The sequence below is a fragment of the Pezoporus flaviventris genome, unplaced genomic scaffold (assembly GCF_033815535.1).
Source record: "Pezoporus flaviventris isolate CSIRO_AGI_PZ_B2104156 unplaced genomic scaffold, CSIRO_AGI_Pfla_v1 ptg000311l, whole genome shotgun sequence".
Classification (NCBI taxonomy): Eukaryota; Metazoa; Chordata; class Aves; order Psittaciformes; family Psittacidae; genus Pezoporus; species Pezoporus flaviventris.
In genome coordinates, this window is record NW_026892858.1 from 6,396 (window position 1) to 23,705 (window position 17,310).

The window sequence follows — 17,310 nt, forward strand, 5'->3', positions numbered from 1 at the left end:
GTTTCAGGCGGTTTTGGCTCCGTTTCAGGCGGTTTTGGCTCCGTTTTGGGTCCATTTCAGGTGGTTTCGGGTCCGTTTTGGGTCCATTTCAGGCAGTTTTGGGTCTGTTTTGGGCTCCGTTTTGGGTCCATTTCAGGCGGTTTTGGGTCCGTTTCAGGTGGTTTTGGCTCCGTTTTGGGTCCGTTTCAGGCGGTTTTGGCTCCGTTTTGGGTCCGTTTCAGGTGGTTTTGGCTCCGTTTTGGGTCCATTTCAGGCGGTTTTGGGTCCATTTTGGGTCCATTTCAGGCGGTTTTGGCTCCGTTTTGGGTCCATTTCAGGCGGTTTTGGGTCCGTTTTGGGTCCATTTCAGGCGGTTTTGGGTCCGTTTTGGGTCCGTTTCAGGCGTTTTTGGCTCCATTTTGGGTCCATTTCAGGCGGTTTTGGGTCCGTTTTGGTCCGTTTCAGGAGGTTTTGGCTCCGTTTTGGGTCCATTTCAGGTGGTTTTGGGTCCATTTTGGGTCCATTTCAGGCGGTTTTGGGTCCGTTTCAGCTGCACTTGCAGGCCCGCACCACCATGTCCGAGAGCTGCTCCACGCGCGCCTTGCGCCCCACATAATAAACGATGGGGAGCGGCTCCAGGCTCTGGGGCACGCAGCAGGGGGCGGCCGAGCCCCCCGGGTTGTGCTGCGTGTACAGGGCCAGCACCTGCGGCGGGACCCACACTTATGGGGCTGGACCCACACATATGGGGCCAGACCCACGGCAATGTGGCAGAGCCACAGCAATGGGGCTGGAGTCACATCTATGGGGCTGGACCCACACTTATAGGGCCAGACCCACACATACGTGGGCTGGAGCCACATCTATGGGGCTGGACCCACACATATGGGGCTGGAGTCACATCTATGGGGCTGGAGCCACACTTATAGGGCCAGACCCACACATATGGGGCTGGAGCCACACCTATGGGGCTGGAGCCACATCTATGGGGCTGGACCCAGAGCAATGGGGCAAGACCCACACTTATGGGGCAGGACCCACAGCAATGGGGCAGACCCACACTTGTGGGGCCAGACCCACATCTATAGGGCAGACCCACATCTGTCGGATCGGACCCACACTTATGGGTCCCACCCCCCATCCATGGCTCCAGCCCCACACTTTTGGGTCCAGCCCCACACTTAGGGCTCCCAGCCCCTCTCTATAGGTTCCACCACACCCTTATGGGTTGTGCCCCACACTTACGGGTCCAGCCCCATATCTATGAGTCCAGCCCCACAAGCCTCCCACCCCATCCTTATGGGTCCCGCCCCACATCCATGGCTCCCACCCCACATCTAGGGGTTTGGATCCACAACTACGGGACCAACCTCGCATCTATGGGTCCAGCCCCACACTTATGGGTCCCACCTCCCCTCCATGGCTCCCAGCCCCACACTTCTGGGCCTCAGCCCCACATCTATAGATCCCACCCCTCACTTATGGGTCCTGCCCCACATGTATGGGTCTCAGCCCCACATCTATAGATCCCACCCCCCGCTTACGGGTCTCAGCCCCACATCTATAGCTCCCACCCCCCACTTACGGCTCCCACCCCACACGTATGGGTCTCAGCCCCACATCTATAGATCCCACCCCTCACTTATGGGTCCTGCCCCACATGTATGGGTCTCAGCCCCACATCTATAGCTCCCACCCCCCGCTTACGGGTCTCAGCCCCACATCTATAGCTCCCACCCCCCACTTATGGCTCCCAGCCCCACATCCATGGCTCCCACCTGCCACTTATGGCTCCCAGCCCCATATTTATGGCTCCCACCCCACACGTATGGGTCTCAGCCCCACATCTATAGATCCCACCCCTCACTTATGGGTCCTGCCCCACATGTATGGGTCTCAGCCCCACATCTATAGATCCCACCCCCCGCTTACGGGTCTCAGCCCCACATCTATAGCTCCCACCCCCCACTTACGGCTCCCACCCCCACACGTATGGGTCTCAGCCCCACATCTATAGATCCCACCCCTCACTTATGGGTCCTGCCCCACATGTATGGGTCTCAGCCCCACATCTATAGATCCCCCACCCCCCGCTTACAGGTCTCAGCCCCACATCTATAGCTCCCACCCCCCACTTATGGCTCCCAGCCCCACATCCATGGCCCCCACCCGCCACTTATGGGTCCCAGCCCCACACTTATGGGTCCGGGCGCACCTTGGAGTACTGCGTGTCGGCGCTCCAGAGGTAGGGGCAGCCCCCCCCACAGAAGTTGGCCATGTAGCCGGGGGCTCGTGGATCCAGCGCCAGTGCAGGTCCCGTCGGAAGTCGATGTAGAGCGGGCGCAGGCAACAGCTCTGCTCCTCCGGGCTGCAGTGGGGCAGGGAATGGGGGGGGATGAATGGGAGTCAATGGGGGATGAATGGGAGTCAATGGGGGATGAATGGGGGGAATGGGAATCAATGGGGGGGAATGAATGGGAATCAATGGGGAGATGAATGGAATCAATGGGGAGATGAATGGGAATCAATGGGGAGATGAATGGGAATCAATGGGGAGATGAATGGGAATCAATGGGGGAATGAATGGGAATCAATGGGGAGATGAATGGGAATCAATGGGGGAATGAATGGGAATCAATGGGGAGATGAATGGGAATCAATGGGGGAATGAATGGGAATCAATGGGGGGATGAATGGGGGGAATTGGGGAATGAATGGGGAGGAATGGGAATCAATGGGGAGATGAATGGGAATCAATGGGGGGATGAATGGGGGGGAATGAATGGGGGGGATGAATGGGAATCAATGGGGGTGAATGGGAATCAATGGGGGGATGAATGGGAATCAATGGGGGGATGAATGGGGGTGAATGGGTATCAAGGGGATGAATGGGGGTGAATGGGAATCAATGGGATGAATGGGGGTGAATGGGAATCAATGGAGGGATGAATGGGGGTGAATGGGAATCAATGGGGGAATGAATGGGGGTGAATGAATGGGGTAAATGGGAATCAATGGGGGAATGAATGGGAATCAATGGGGGAATGAATGGGGGTGAATGGGAATCAATGGAGTGGATGAATGGGGGGAATGGGGGGGAATGAATGGGGGTGAATGGGAATCAATGGGGGAATGAATGGGGGTGAATGAATGGGGGTAAATGGGAATCAATGGGGGAATGAATGGGAATCAATGGGGGAATGAATGGGGGTGAATGGGAATCAATGGGGGAATGAATGGGAATCAATGGGGGGATGAATGGGGGTGAATGAATGGGGGTAGGGGTTTAGGTCCATTTTGGGTCAGTTTAGGTCAATTTTGGGTCCGTTTGTGTCCATTTTGGTCCATTTTGTGTCCATTTTGGGTCAGTTTAGGTCAATTTTGGGTCCGTTTGGGTCCGTTTTGGGTCAGTTTCGGTCAATTTTGGGTCCGTTTGGGTCCGTTTTGGGTCCTTTTGGGTCTGTTTTGGGTCCGTTTGGCTCAGTTTAGGTCAATTTTGGGTCCATTTGGGTCCGTTTGGGTCAATTGTGGGTCCGCTTGGGTCCGTTTTGGGTCAGTTTAGGTCAATTTTGGGTCAGTTTAGGTCAATTCTGGGTCCATTTGTGTCCATTTTGGGTCAGTCTAGGTCAATTTTGGGTCCGTTTTGGGTCCTTTTGGGTCCGTTTGGCTCAGTTTAGGTCAATTTTGGGTCTGTTTTGGGTCCTTTTGGGTCTGTTTTGGGTCCGTTTGGCTCAGTTTAGGTCAATTTTGGGTCCGTTTGGGTCAGTTTAGGTCAATTGTGGGTCCACTTGGGTCCGTTTTGGGTCAGTTTAGGTCAATTTTGGTCCATTTGGGTCAGTTTCGGTCAATTTGGGTCAGTTTAGGTCAATTTCTGTCCATTTTGGGCTGATTTGGTTCCGTTTTGGGTCCGGTTGGGTCAGTTTGGGTCCGTTTGGGACAGTTTTGGGTCCATTTGGGACAGTTTTGGTCAATTTTGGGTCTGTTTGGGTCCATTTTGGTCCATTTTGTGTCCATTTTGGGTCAGTTTTGGTCAATTTTGGGTCTGTTTGGGTCCATTTTGGGTCTGTTTGGGTCGGTTTAGGTCCGTTTTGGGTCAGTTTAGGTTAATTTTGGGTCCGTTTGGGTCAGTTTCGGTCAATTTTGGGTCCGTTTGGCTCAGTTTAGTTCAATTTTGGGTCCATTTCTGTCAATTTTGGGTCCATTTGGGTCAGTTTCGGTCAATTTTGGGTCCGTTTGGCTCAGTTTAGTTCAATTTTGGGTCCATTTGTGTCAATTTTGGGTCCATTTGGGTCCGTTTTGGGTCAGTTTCGGTCAATTTTGGGTCCGTTTGGGTCCGTTTTGGGTCAGTTTCGGTCAATTTTGGGTCCGTTTGTGTCAATTTTGGGTCAGTTTAGGTCAATTTTGGGTCTGTTTGGGTCCATTTTGGGTCTGTTTGGGTCGGTTTAGGTCTGTTTTGGGTCAGTTTAGGTCAATTTTGGGTCCATTTGGGTCAGTTTCGGTCAATTTTGGGTCCGTTTGGGTCAGTTTCGGTCAATTTTGGGTCCATTTGGGTCAGTTTCGGTCAATTTTGGGTCCGTTTGGGTCAATTTTTGTCAATTTTGGGTCCATTTGTGTCAATTTTGGGTCCATTTTGTGTCCGTTTGGGCCGGTCCCACTGACCCGAAGCAGAAGGGGGGGTCGATGCCGCGGCGGCGCCGGGCGCTGCGCAGGTCGTTGCCGCGCTCCTCGGGCAGTACCATCGCCAGCACGTAGGGGGCGCGCTGGTGCTTGCGCGCGATGCCCTGCATGTCCCCCGCGCTGCTGCTCGAACCCTGCGAAATCACCCAAAATCATCCGGATTTATCCCAAAATCACCCGGATTTAACCCAAAATCACCCGGATTTAACCCAAAATCATCCGGATTTAACTCAAAATCACCCGGATTTAACCCAAAATCATCCGGATTTATCCCAAAATCATCCGGATTTATCCCAAAATCACCCGGATTTAACCCAAAATCACCCAGATTTAACCCAAATCACCCGGATTTAACCCAAATCACCCGGATTTAACCCAAAATCACCCAGATTTAACCAAAATCATCCGGATTTATCCCAAAATCATCCGGATTTAACCCAAAATCACCCGGATTTAACCCAAAATCACCCGGATTTAACCCAAAATCACCCGGATTTAACCCAAAATCACCCGGATTTAAACCAAAACCACCCGGATTTAACCGAAACCGCCTGGATTTAACCCAAAACCACCCGGATTTAACAAAAAATCACCCGGATTTAACCCAAAATCACCCGGATTTAACACAAAATCGCCCGGATTTAACCCGAAACCGCCCGGATTTAACCCAAAATCACCCGGATTTAAACCAAAACCACCCGGATTTAACCGAAACCGCCTGGATTTAACCCAAAACCACCCGGATTTAACACAAAATCCCCCAGATTTAACCCAAAATCACCCGGATTTAACCCAAAATCACCCGGATTTAACCCAAAATCGCCCGGATTTATCCCAAAATCACCCGGATTTAACCCAAAATCATCCGGATTTAACCAAAATCACCCGGATTTATCCCAAAATCACCCGGATTTCAGCCAAAATCACCCGGATTTAACCCAAAATCACCCGGATTTATCCCAAAATCATCCGGATTTAACCCAAAATCATCCGGATTTAACCCAAAATCATCCGGATTTAACCCAAAATCACCCAGATTTAACCAAAATCACCCAGATTTAACCAAAATCACCCGGATTTAACCCAAAACCTCCCGGATTTAACCCAAAATCACCCGGATTTAACCCAAAATCACCCGGATTTAACCCAAAATCACCCAGATTTAACCCAAAATCACCCGGATTTAACCCAAATCACCCGGATTTAACCCAAATCACCCGGATTTAACCCAAAATCACCCGGATTTAACCCAAAATCACCCGGATTTAACCCAAAATCATCCGGATTTAACCAAAATCATCCGGATTTATCCCAAAATCATCCGGATTTAACCAAAATCACCCGGATTTAACCCAAAATCACCCGGATTTAACCCAAAATCACCCGGATTTAACCAAAATCACCCGGATTTAACCCAAAATCACCCGGATTTAACCAAAATCACCCGGATTTAACCAAAATCACCCGGTTTTAACCCAAAATCACCCGGATTTATCCCAAAATCACCCGGATTTAACCAAAATCACCCGGATTTAACCCAAAATCACCCGGATTTAACCAAAATCATCCGGATTTATCCCAAAATCATCCGGATTTAACCAAAATCACCCGGATTTAACCCAAATCACCCGGATTTAACCCAAAATCACCCGGATTTAACCCAAAATCACCCGGATTTAACCAAAATCACCCGGATTTAACCCAAAACCACCCGGATTTAACCGAAACCGCCTGGATTTAACCCAAAACCACCCGGATTTAACAAAAAATCACCCGGATTTAACCCAAAATCGCCCGGATTTAACACAAAATCGCCCGGATTTAACCCGAAACCGCCCGGATTTAACCCAAAATCACCCGGATTTAAACCAAAACCACCCGGATTTAACCGAAACCGCCTGGATTTAACCCAAAACCACCCGGATTTAACACAAAATCCCCCAGATTTAACCCAAAATCACCCGGATTTAACCCAAAATCACCCGGATTTAACCCAAAATCGCCCGGATTTATCCCAAAATCACCCGGATTTAACCCAAAATCATCCGGATTTAACCAAAATCACCCGGATTTATCCCAAAATCACCCGGATTTCAGCCAAAATCACCCGGATTTAACCCAAAATCACCCGGATTTATCCCAAAATCATCCGGATTTAACCCAAAATCATCCGGATTTAACCCAAAATCACCCAGATTTAACCAAAATCACCCAGATTTAACCAAAATCACCCAGATTTAACCCAAAAATCACCCGGATTTAACCCAAAATCACCCGGATTTAACCCAAAATCACCCGGATTTAACCCAAATCACCCGGATTTAACCCAAATCACCCGGATTTAACCCAAAATCACCCGGATTTAACCCAAAATCACCCCGGATTTAACCCAAAATCATCCGGATTTAACCAAAATCATCCGGATTTATCCCAAAATCATCCGGATTTAACCAAAATCACCCGGATTTAACCCAAAATCACCCGGATTTAACCCAAAATCACCCGGATTTAACCAAAATCACCCGGATTTAACCCAAAATCACCCGGATTTAACCAAAATCACCCGGATTTAACCAAAATCACCCGGTTTTAACCCAAAATCACCCGGATTTATAATCACCGATTTAACCCAAAATCACCCGGATTTAACCAAAATCACCCGGATTTAACCCAAAATCACCCGGATTTAACCAAAATCATCCGGATTTATCCCAAAATCATCCGGATTTAACCAAAATCACCCGGATTTAACCCAAATCACCCGGATTTAACCCAAAATCACCCGGATTTAACCCAAAATCACCCGGATTTAACCCAAAATCACCCAGATTTAACCAAAATCATCCGGATTTATCCCAAAATCATCCGGATTTAACCAAAATCACCCGGATTTAACCCAAAATCACCCGGATTTAACCCAAAATCACCCGGATTTAACCAAAATCACCCGGATTTAACCCAAAATCACCCGGATTTAACCAAAATCACCCGGATTTAACCCAAATCACCCGGATTTAACCAAAATCACCCGGTTTTAACCCAAAATCACCCGGATTTATCCCAAAATCACCCGGATTTTAACCAAAATCACCCGGATTTAACCCAAAATCACCCGGATTTAACCAAAATCACCCGGATTTAACCAAAATCACCCGGATTTATCCCAAAATCACCCGGTTTTAACCAAAATCACCCGGATTTATCCCAAAATCACCCGGATTTAACCCGAAATCACCCGGATTTAACCCAAAATCACCCGGATTTAACACAAAACCACCCGGATTTAACCCAAAATCACCCGGATTTAACCCAAAATCACCCGGATTTAACCCAAAACACCCCCGTCCCCCAGTGGTACCTTCGAAGGTGAAGCGCATGGCGGGGGGCGGGCCCGGCTCGTCGCAGGGGCAATGGACGCTCAGTTTGAACGTGCCTATGGGGTCTATGGGGAGAGAGGGGTCAACAGTGATGGGGGGGCATTGGGTGCCCATTGGGTCCCTTTGGGTGCTCATTGGGTGCCATTGGGATGATCATTGGGTGCCCATTGGGTGCCATTGAGATGATCAAATGGGGTGCCCATTGGGTGCCATTGGGATGATCATTGGGTGCCCATTGGGATGATCATTGGGTGTGCATTGGGTTGACCACTGGGTGCCCATTAAGGTGCCCGTTGGGATGATCATTGGGTGCGCACTGGGTTGACCATTGAGTGCCCATGAGGTGCCATTGGGTTGACCATTGGGATGATCATTGGTTGCCCATTGGATTGACCATTGAGTGCCCATTGGGATGATCATTGGGTGCCATTGGGGCAACTCTGGGCTGACCGCTAAAGGCACCACTGGGACCCCACTGGGATACCCATTGGGTGCCCATTGAAGTGCCCACTGAGGTGGCCATTGGGTGCCCATTGGGATGCTCATTGGGTGCCCATTGAGATGCTCATTGGGTAAGCATTGGGTGCCCACTGAGGTCCCCATTGAAGTCCCCATTGAGGTGCCCATTGAGGCACCCATTGGGACCCCACTGAGGTACCCATGGAGGTGCCCATTGAGGTCCCCATTGGGGTCCCATTGGGTGCCCATTGAGGTCCCCATTGAGGTACCCATTGGGTGCCCCATTGAGCTGCCCATTGGGACCCCATTGAGATGCCCATTACCATGCCCATTGGGTTGACCATTGACGTCCCCATTGAAGTCCCCATTGGGTGCCCATTGAGATCCCCACTGAGGTCCCCATTGGCACCCCATTACCCGTACCCCCCCCCCCCCAGCCCCCCATACATCACCATTGCCCCCCAGCCACTGCTGCACGGCCTCGGTGACGTCGAACCAGACCCACTCCTCGTCGGGGGCCGCCCGCACCCAGCGGCCCTGCAGGTACCGCCAGGAGGCGTTGCCAAAGCCCTGGGGGGACAGGGGACCCCCCCTGGTTACAACGGGGACCCCAAAACCACATCGGGGGACCCCAAAACCCAACCGGGGACCCCAAAACCCAACCAGGGACCCCAAAACCCAACCAGGGACCCCAAAAATGCATCTGGGGGACCCCTAAACCACATCTGGGGACCCCAAAGACCCAGTCCCGGACCCCAAAACTGCATCCAGGGACCCAGAACCCATGAAGGGACCCAAAACCCAACCGGGATCCCAAAACCCAACCGGGGACACCAAAACCCAACCGGGAATCCAAAACCCAACCGGGACCCCAAAACCCAATCCTGGGTACCCCAAAACCACATCCATTGCCCATAGAAGGGGGGTTCCCATCCCCAGGACTGTTCCATTGCCCATAGAGGGGGGGTTCCCATCCCCAGGACTGTTCCATTGACCATAGAGGGGGGGTTCCCATCCCCAGGACTGTTCCATTGACCATAGAGGGGGGGTTCCCATCCCCAGGGACTGTTCCATTGCCCATAGAGTGGGGGGTTCCCATCCCCAGGACTGTTCCATTGCCCATAGAGGGGGGGTTCCCATACCCAGGACTGTTCCATTGCCCATAGAAGGGGGGTTCCCATACCCAGGACTGTTCCATTGCCCATAGAAGGGGGGTTCCCATCCCCAGGACTGTTCCATTGCCCATAGAGGGGGGTTCCCATCCCCAGGACTGTTCCATTGCCCATAGAGGGGGGGTTCCCATACCCAGGACTGTTCCATTGCCCATAGAGGGGGGGGTTCCCATCCCCAGGACTGTTCCATTGCCCATAGAGGGGGGGTTCCCATCCCCAGGACTGTTCCATTGCCCATAGAGGGGGGGGTTCCCATACCCAGGACTGTTCCATTGCCCATAGAAGGGGGGTTCCCATCCCCAGGACTGTTCCATTGCCCATAGAGGGGGGGGGTTCCCATACCCAGGACTGTTCCATTGCCCATAGAGGGGGGGTTCCCATACCCAGGACTGTTCCATTGCCCATAGAGGGGGGGGTTCCCATACCCAGGACTGTTCCATTGCCCATAGAGGGGGGGTTCCCATCCCCAGGACTGTTCCATTGCCCATAGAGGGGGAGTTTCCCATACCCAGGACTGTTCCATTGCCCATAGAGGGGGGGTTCCCATTCCCAGGACTGTTCCATTGCCCATAGAGGGGGGGTTCCCATACCCAGGACTGTTCCATTGCCCATAGAGGGGGGTTCCCATACCCAGGACTGTTCCATTGCCCATAGAGGGGGGGTTCCCATCCCCAGGACTGTTCCATTGCCCATAGAGGGGGGGTTCCCATACCCAGGACTGTTCCATTGCCCATAGAGGGGGGTTCCCATCCCCAGGACTGTTCCATTGCCCATAGAGGGGGGGGTTCCCATACCCAGGACTGTTCCATTGCCCATAGAGGGGGGGTTCCCATACCCAGGACTGTTCCATTGCCCATAGAGGGGGGGTTCCCATCCCCAGGACTGTTCCATTGCCCACAGAGGGGGAGTTTCCCATCCCCAGGACTGTTCCATTGCCCATAGAAGGGGGGTTCCCATCCCCAGGACTGTTCCATTGCCCATAGAGGGGGGGTTCCCATACCCAGGACTGTTCCATTGCCCATAGAGGGGGGGGGTTCCCATACCCAGGACTGTTCCATTGCCCATAGAGGGGGGGGTTCCCATACCCAGGACTGTTCCATTGCCCATAGAGGGGGGGTTCCCATCCCCAGGACTGTTCCATTGCCCATAGAGGGGGGGTTCCCATACCCAGGACTGTTCCATTGCCCATAGAAGGGGGGTTCCCATCCCCAGGACTGTTCCATTGCCCATAGAGGGGGGGTTCCCATCCCCAGGACTGTTCCATTGCCCATAGAGGGGGGGTTCCCATACCCAGGACTGTTCCATTGCCCATAGAGGGGGGGGTTCCCATCCCCAGGACTGTTCCATTGACCATAGAGGGGGGGTTCCCATACCCAGGACTGTTCCATTGCCCATAGGGGGGGGGGGGGGTCCCATCCCCAGGACTGTTCCATTGCCCATAGAAGGGGGGTTCCCACCCCCAGGACTGTTCCATTGCCCATAGAGGGGGGGTTCCCATCCCCAGGACTGTTCCATTGCCCATAGAGGGGGGGGTTCCCATACCCAGGACTGTTCCATTGCCCATAGAGGGGGGTTCCCATCCCCAGGACTGTTCCATTGCCCATAGAGGGGGGGGTACCTGATAGAGCTCCAGGCGCTGTTGGTCGCCGCCCTCGGGCGCCCTCTGGCGGAGCATGCGCAGTTCGGCGCGGTGCAGCAGCGCCCCCCGGCCCAGCTCTTCGCGCACGCGCGAGGCGTTGAAGCGCAGCAGGAGGGGGCGGCCGGGGGGGCGGAGCCTGCGGGGGGGGGGGGGGGGAAGACGTTGGGACCCATAGGGACACATAGAGACCCCATTGGGACCCATAGGGACACATAGAGACCCATTGGGACCCATAGAGACCCCATTGGGACCCATAGGGACACATAGAGACCCCATTGGGACCCATAGGGACACATAGAGACCCATTGGGACCCATAGAGACCCCATTGGGACCCATAGGGACACATAGAGACCCCATTGGGACCCATAGGGACACACAGAGACCCCATTGGGACCCATAGAGACCCCATTGGGACCCATAGGGACCCATAGAGACCCCATAGGGACCCATAGGGACACACAGAGACCCATTGGGACCCATAGAGACCCCATAGGGACCCATAGAGACACACAGAGACCCCATAGAGACCCATAAGGACCCATAGGGAACCAGAGAGACCCATAGAGGCACACAGACACCCATAGAGACCTACAGAGACCCCATAGAGACCCATAGAGACAAACAGACACCCATAGAGACCCCATACAGACCCATAGAAACCCTATAGGGACTTATAGAGATCCCACAGAGTCCCATAGAGACACACAAGGACCCCATAGGGATTCATAAGGACCTCATAGGGACACAGAGACCCCATAGAGACCCCACAGAGACACATAGTGACCTCATAGAGACCCCACAGAGACCTATAGGGACCCATCGATACCACAGAGACCCACAGAAACCATAGGGATCCACAGAGACCCATAGAGACCTACAGGGACCATAGGTACCCATAGAAACCATAGGGCCCCACAGAAAGCCATTAACAACCCCATAGGGACCCATAAGGACCGATAGCAACCCATAGGGACTCCTAGGGACCCATAGAAACCTATAGCTACCCATAGGGATCCACAGACACCAGAAAGACCCATAGAGACCCATAAGGACTCATAGGGACCCACAGTGCCCCATAGCACCCCCTCTGTGCCCCCCTGCAGCCCCAGGAAGGGCCCCCAGAGCCGGGAATTACTCAGCAAACCTCAACATCCGGATGTGTGGGGAAAGGAGGAACATGGGGGGGGGAGGGGGCCCGGGATGTGCTCCCCCCACATTGAGCACCCCTAAACCCCATTGAGCACCCATAACCCACCCCCTCCCCCCCCCAAGCAGTGCTGCCATGGGTGCTGCAACCCATAGGGGTGTCCATAGGGGTGCCCCATAGGGACACTCATTGGGGTGCCCATAGGGATGCCCCATAGGGACACCCATTGGGGTGCCCATAGGGATGCTCATAGGGACACCCATTGGGGTGCCCATAGGGATGCTCATAGGGACACCCATTGGGGTGTCCATAAGGGTGCCCATAGGGATACCCCATAGGGATGCCCCATTGGGGTGCCCATAGGGATGCTCATAGGGACACCCATTGGGGTGTCCATAAGGGTGCCCATAGGGATACCCCATAGGGATGCCCCATTGGGGTGCCCATAGGACGCCCCATTGGGGTGCCCATAGGGGTGCCTACAGCGATGCCCATAGAGACACCCATAGGAACACCCATTGAGGTGCCCATTGGGGTGCCCATAAGTGGTACCCATAGTGAAGCTCACTGGATGCCTATAGGGATGCCCATAGGGACACCCATAGTGGTACCCATAGGATACCCACAGGGACACCCATTGTGGTACCCATAGGACGCCCATAGGGGCACCCATTGGATGTCCATTGGGATGCCCATAGGGACACCCATAGTGGTACCCATAGGATGCCCATTGGGACACCCATTGCAACACCCATAGGATGCCTATTGGGATGCCCACAGGGACATCCATTGTGGTACCCATAGGATGCCCATAGGGACACCCATTGTGATACCCATAGGGACACCCATTGGAACACTCATAGGATGTCCATAGGGACACCCATTGTGGTTCCCATAGGATGCCCATTGGGATGCCCACAGGGACACCCATAGGATGCCCATTGGGACACCCATTGTGGTACCCATAGGATGCCCATAGGGACACCCATTGTGGTACCCATAGGGACACCCATTGGAACACCCATAGGATGCCCATTGGGATGCTCATAGGGACACCCATAGGATGCCCATTGGAACACCCATAGGGACGCCCACAAGATGCCCATAGGGACACCCACTGAAACACCCATAGGATGCCTATAGGGACACCCATTGTAGTACCCATAGGATGTCCATAGGGACATCCATTGGAACACCCATAGGATGCCCATAGGGACACCCATTGTGGTAGCCATGGGGACACCCATTGGAACACCCATAGGATGCCTATAGGGACATCCACTGTGGTACCCATAGGGACACCCGTTGGAACAGCCATAGGATGCCCATTGGGATGCTCATAGGGACACCCATAGGATGCCCATTAGGACACCCATTGTGGTACCCATAGGGACGCCCATTGGAACCTCCATAGGATGCCCATAGGGACACCCATTGTGGTACCCATAGGATGCCCATACGGATGCCCACTGGGACACCCATTGGAACACCCATTGGATGCCCATAGGGACACCCATGGGGACCCCCCCCATACCGATGCCGCTCTCACCGTCTCCCGGGGGCTCCATAGGGAAGCGGTGCAGCTCCTTGGCGTAGTAGTCCTCCGGGCCGGCAGGGGGCGCCCACCTCTCCCTCTGCTGCTGCTGCAGCAGCTCCCACGTGCTGTTGTAGAGCGCGCGGACGTCATCAGGCAGCGACGGCTCCGACGGGGGGGGGTGGTGGGGGGAGGGGGAGGGGGGTGGGGGAGGGGCGCTCATGCGCAGTTTGCTCAGGATCTGGCCCCGCACGGCCTCGATTCGCTTCCGGCGCGCGGCCTCCAGGTCCAGCGAGCGGCACGTGGAGAGCGCGCGCGCCGCGCCCAGCGCCAGCGCCAGCACCAGCGCCAGCTCCATCCCCGAGCGCCTCCGAACGGGTCCGAGCGGTTCCGAAGGGTTCCGAGCGGTTCTGAACGGTCCCGAGCGCCTCCGAAGGGTTCCGAGCGGTTCTGAGCGGCTTCCGAACGGTTCCGATCGGTTTTGAACGGTTCCGAACGGCTTCCGAGGGGTTCTGAACGGTCCCGAGCGCCTCCGAAGGGCTCCGAAGGGTCCCGAGCGGTTCTGAACGGTCCCGAGCGCCTCCGAAGGGGTCCGAACGGTTCCGAGCGGTTCTGAACGGTGCCGAGCGCCTCCGAAGGGGTCCGAGCGGTTCTGAACGGTCCCGAGCGCCTCCGAAGGGGTCCGAAGGGTCCCGAGCGCCTCCGAAGGGGTCCGAAGGGTCCCGAGCGCCTCCGAAGGGGTCCGAACGGGTCCGAAGGGTCCCGAGCGGTTCTGAACGGTGCCGAGCGCCTCCGAAGGGTTCCGAGCGGGTCCCGAAAGAGTCCGAGCGGTTCTGAGCGGCTTCCGAGGGGTTCTGAACGGTCCCGAGCGCCTCCGAACGGGTCCGAAGGGTCCCGAGCGCCTCCGAAGGGGTCCGAACGGTTCCGAACGGGTCCGAACGGTTCCGAGCGGGTCCCGAAAGAGTCCGAGCGGTTCTGAGCGGCTTCCGAGCGGTTCCGAGCGGCTTTGAACGGTTCCGAACGGTTCCGATCGGTTTTGAACGGTTCTGAACGGTCCCGAGCGCCTCTGAAGGGTTCCGAACGGATCCGAGCGGCTTCGAAAGGGTCCGAGCGGTTTCCGAACGGGTCCGAGCGGTTCCGAACGGTTCCAAGCGGCTCTCAACGGTTCCGAGCGGGTCCGAACTGTTCCGAGCGGATCCGAGCGGCTTTGAACGGTTCTGAACGGTCCCGAGCGGCTTCCGAGCGTTTCTGAACGGGTCCGAGCGGCTTCCGAACGGGTCCGAGCGGTTCCGAACGGTCCCGAGCGGCTTTCGAACGGTTCTGAACGATCCCGAGCGCTTCCGAGCTGTTTTGAGCGGTTCCGAACGGGTCCGAACGCCTCCGAGCGGTCCTAAACGCTCCCAAATGGATCCAAACGCTTCCGAAGCGGATCCAAGCGGTAACGAACGGGTCCACACGCTTCCAAGCGGCTCCGAAGGGTTTTAAACGCTCTCAAACGGATCCAAACGCTTCTAAACGGTCCCAAAGCGGATCCAAGCGGCTCCGAACGGTTCCAAACACTCCCAAACGGATCCAAACGCTTCTAAACGGTCCCAAATAGATCCAAACGCTTCTAAACGGTCCCAAATAGATCCAAACGCTTCTAAACGGTCCCAAATAGATCCAAACGCTTCTAAACGGTCCCAAAGCGGATCCAAGCGGCTCCGAACGGTTCCAAACGCTCCCAAACGGATCCAGACGCTTCTAAACGGTCCCAAAGCGGATCCAGACGCTTATAAACGCTCCCCAATGGATCCAAACGTTTGCAAACAGTCCCGAACAGTTCCAAACACCTCCCGAACACTTCCAAACGGTCCCAAATGCTCCCAAACGGTCCCAAATGCTCCCAAACGGTCCCAAATGCTCCCAAACGGTCTCAAACGGTCCCAAATGGTTTCAAACGGTCTCAAACGCTTCTAAACGGTTCCAAGCTGTCCCAAACGCTCCCCTCTTTCCCCCCCCCCCCCCCCCCTTTCCCCCTATCTGAAGCGTTCGCAGCGTTGGGAGCCGCCACCGCCGCCCCTCCCCCGCGCTCAGTTCCCGTTTCGCTCCCTCCCGACCCGTTTAAAACGCACCCGGGGCGGCCCCACCCAGGAAACGGGGGGGGGGGGGGGGGGAGGGGGGGGGGTTAAAGCGTTTGGGGGGGGGGTTAAAGGCCCCCCCTCCCCCCTCCCCTCCCCCCCCCTTTTTCCGCTCCGTTGGAGGCGGCGAAACTGAGTCACGGGGGGGGGGGGGAGGGGAAGGAAACGGGACCCCCCCCACCCCTCCCCCCACCCCCGTGTCTGGGACGTTTCCGCCCCCCCCCCCCCCCCCCCCGGATGAAACCAACGCGGATGGGGGGGGGGTGGAAGGAGCTTTATGGGGTACATGGGGGGGCAATTGCAGCCCTATGGACCTCAGTGCGCCCCATAGAACCCCAGTGCTACCTCCTGCCCCATAGAACCCCATTGCACCCCATAGAACCCTAGTGCTCCCTCCCGCCCCATAGAACCCCATAGAACCCCAATGCTCCCTCCTGCCCCATAGAACTCCATTGCACCCCATAGAACCCCAGTGCTCCCTCCCACCCCATAGAACCCCAGTGCTCCCTCCCGCCCCATAGAACTCCATTGCACCCCATAGAACCCCAATGCTCCCTCCCGCCCCATAGAACTCCATAGAACCCCAGTGCTCCCTCCTGCCCCATAGAACCCCATTGCACCCCATAGAACCCCAATGCTCCCTCCCGCCCCATAGAACCCCATAGAACCCCAATGCTCCCGCCCCATAGAACCCCATTGCACCCCACAGAACCCCAGTGCTCCCTCCCACCCCATAGAACCCCAGTGCTCCCCCCCGCCCCATAGAACTCCATTGCACCCCTATAGAACCTCAATGTCCCCTCCCACCCCATAGAACGCCACTGCACCCATAGAACGCCATTGCACCCCATAGAACCCCAATGCTCCCTCCCGCCCCATAGAACTCCATTGCACCCCTATAGAACCTCAATGCCCCCTCCTGCCCCATAGAACCCCATTGCACCCCATAGAACCCCAGTGCTCCCTCCCGCCCCATAGAACCCCATAGAACCCCAATGCTCCCTCCCACCCCGTAGAACCCCATTGCACTCCATAGAACCCCAATGCTCCCTCCCGCCCCATAGAACTCCATTGTACCCCTATAGAACCTCAATGCCCCCTCCCACCCCACAGAACCCCATTGCACTCCATAGAACCCCAATGCTCCCTCCCGCCCCATAGAACTCCATTGCACCCCTATAGAGCCTCAATGCCCCCTCCTGCCC

The 17,310-nt window shown here is 55.2% G+C and overlaps 1 protein-coding gene across 1 annotated transcript; it reads right to left on the reverse strand.

Annotated features, from left to right (window-relative positions):
* Window positions 1-491: 491 nt before the first annotated feature.
* Window positions 492-17,129, reverse strand: LOC133263400 (transforming growth factor beta-1 proprotein-like). The gene is given in 10 exon segments (XM_061443152.1): window positions 492-684; window positions 2,195-2,265; window positions 2,268-2,347; window positions 4,639-4,772; window positions 4,774-4,790; window positions 8,015-8,098; window positions 8,945-9,062; window positions 11,283-11,449; window positions 13,998-15,375; window positions 17,115-17,129. Coding segments are annotated over 10 exon segments (2,223 nt in total). The 3' UTR covers window positions 492-525.
* Between the last annotated feature and the right edge of the window lie 181 nt (window positions 17,130-17,310).